The sequence below is a fragment of the Mandrillus leucophaeus genome, unplaced genomic scaffold (assembly GCF_000951045.1).
Source record: "Mandrillus leucophaeus isolate KB7577 unplaced genomic scaffold, Mleu.le_1.0 Scaffold1112, whole genome shotgun sequence".
Classification (NCBI taxonomy): Eukaryota; Metazoa; Chordata; class Mammalia; order Primates; family Cercopithecidae; genus Mandrillus; species Mandrillus leucophaeus.
Genome location: NW_012099344.1, coordinates 748,399 through 750,053, shown reverse-complemented (window position 1 = coordinate 750,053; position 1,655 = coordinate 748,399). Strand labels below are relative to the sequence as shown.

The 1,655-nt window shown below is 34.2% G+C and overlaps 1 protein-coding gene across 1 annotated transcript in view; it reads right to left on the bottom strand.

Annotated features, from left to right (window-relative positions):
* LOC105549293 (mannosyl-oligosaccharide 1,2-alpha-mannosidase IA) overlaps positions 1–1,655 on the bottom strand; it is a 196,259-nt gene that overhangs the window by 133,559 nt on the left and 61,045 nt on the right. The window contains exon 5 of the mRNA XM_011993763.1: positions 1,386–1,501. Within this exon, the coding sequence (XP_011849153.1) occupies positions 1,386–1,501 (116 nt within the window). The remainder of the gene's footprint in view (positions 1–1,385; positions 1,502–1,655) is intronic.

Sequence of the window (1,655 nt, the reverse complement as noted above, 5' to 3'; positions counted from 1 at the left end):
GTTTTTTTCCAGTGCTTTAATTTTTCATATTTAGCTCTATCAATATCAGCACTACCACAGGTCACTCTAATCAAATAGCTCCATAACCTTGAGCAAATCACTAGCTCCTCATGCCTGTTCTCTCATGTTTAAAATAGAAGGGTTTAACACATTGATCCCCAAGGTTCCTTAATATTGATTGGAATATGGTCTCCTTTATATTCTAGATTCAATTATTAGGCAAATTAAACACAAACTCATCTGCCTGTCTTTAAGGTGCCCCAAATGAGGTATATATAGCAATTAATTAGGGGAGTAGAAACAAAATATTAAACTTTTAATTTATATAAGTTTTTAATTGAAATAGATGGGGGAAATACTTAGCTTTACTGATCCTTAATATTCTGCCTAACACTGGTGTCCTCATTTGGTCTCTGAGAGCAAGAGTGCCACAAAGCAGAGGCAACAGCGAGAAATTCTCTTTGTCCACTTTCAACATACAGAATGTTACTTGTGCATGGCGACTGGGATTTACAGATACTATCAAATGCTTACCCAACAGCCAAGAGACTTACGAGAATTTCTGCAAAGTGGTCTCAGATTAGAAATACCGATAATGCACACTTAAGTGAATGACTAAAAGATTCCATGGTCTACATGTTTTCTTTTCTTAGAATAAGTTGTCAATATCATTATAAAGTAAAACAACGACTATCAAATCAGAGCTGATAAGATGTAGCCCTCCCCATCTGAAATTATCAAGAAGTATTAGTAGTATTCACTATCCTTAATTCTGACTCTTTCCCTCAGTATACAATGGGCCTTGAAATATTTGCTGAGAACGATGGCACACAAAATTTAAGAACATATATCACATATATAATCAATTTGTTTTTACTGAGAGGTGTATAAGATCCACAAAATTTGAAGCTTTCTTTACGGGAAAATGAACGCTGCTGCTGCTGCTGGAGACACCATGACACCGTGTAAAAGCATAAGCACTGGAGCCCCACGGACCTACATCAGAATCATAGCTCTTGACACACAACCAGCTGTGCAGTCTGGAGTAAGCCTCTGAGGTGCAGATGTTTAATATACAAAGGTGTGAAATTAATGTCCATCTCATAGCGTTGTGGTGGGACTGAACAAGAACACTAGGCACATGTAGGTCTCAATAAATACTAATTTATTTTCTCTTACCCTTACTTTGCCAAAAAACAAGACACAAATTTGTGTAGTAAGTGAGGACAATTTAAGAACACAGTGTAAGATAATAATATTTGTACTATCTAAAGTTGCATTATTTTTGTTAGAGTACATTACAATACAATAATAGGGCCCACTACAGAATTTATCCATGTTAATTGACATTTAAGGACTGAATTAGCAACTCTTATTTAACTTACCACATTAAAATCTAAATTTTCTTCAACCCATGATTTTGCTTCTTCAAATTCATTTTTCATTTCCATAATAAAAAGTGTATCCAGGGCATCTACTATAGTTGCTCCTTTGATATTACCTGAAAATAGCAGAAAAATATTTGATAAAATACTTTGGCTAGATAAAATATATGTAAATTGACCACACCTAAGACAGGGAGAGGGTAATACTGGATTTATTAATAAGCAATAATATTAAACATAGTCTAAAATTCTTTCAATGAAAGTATAAAA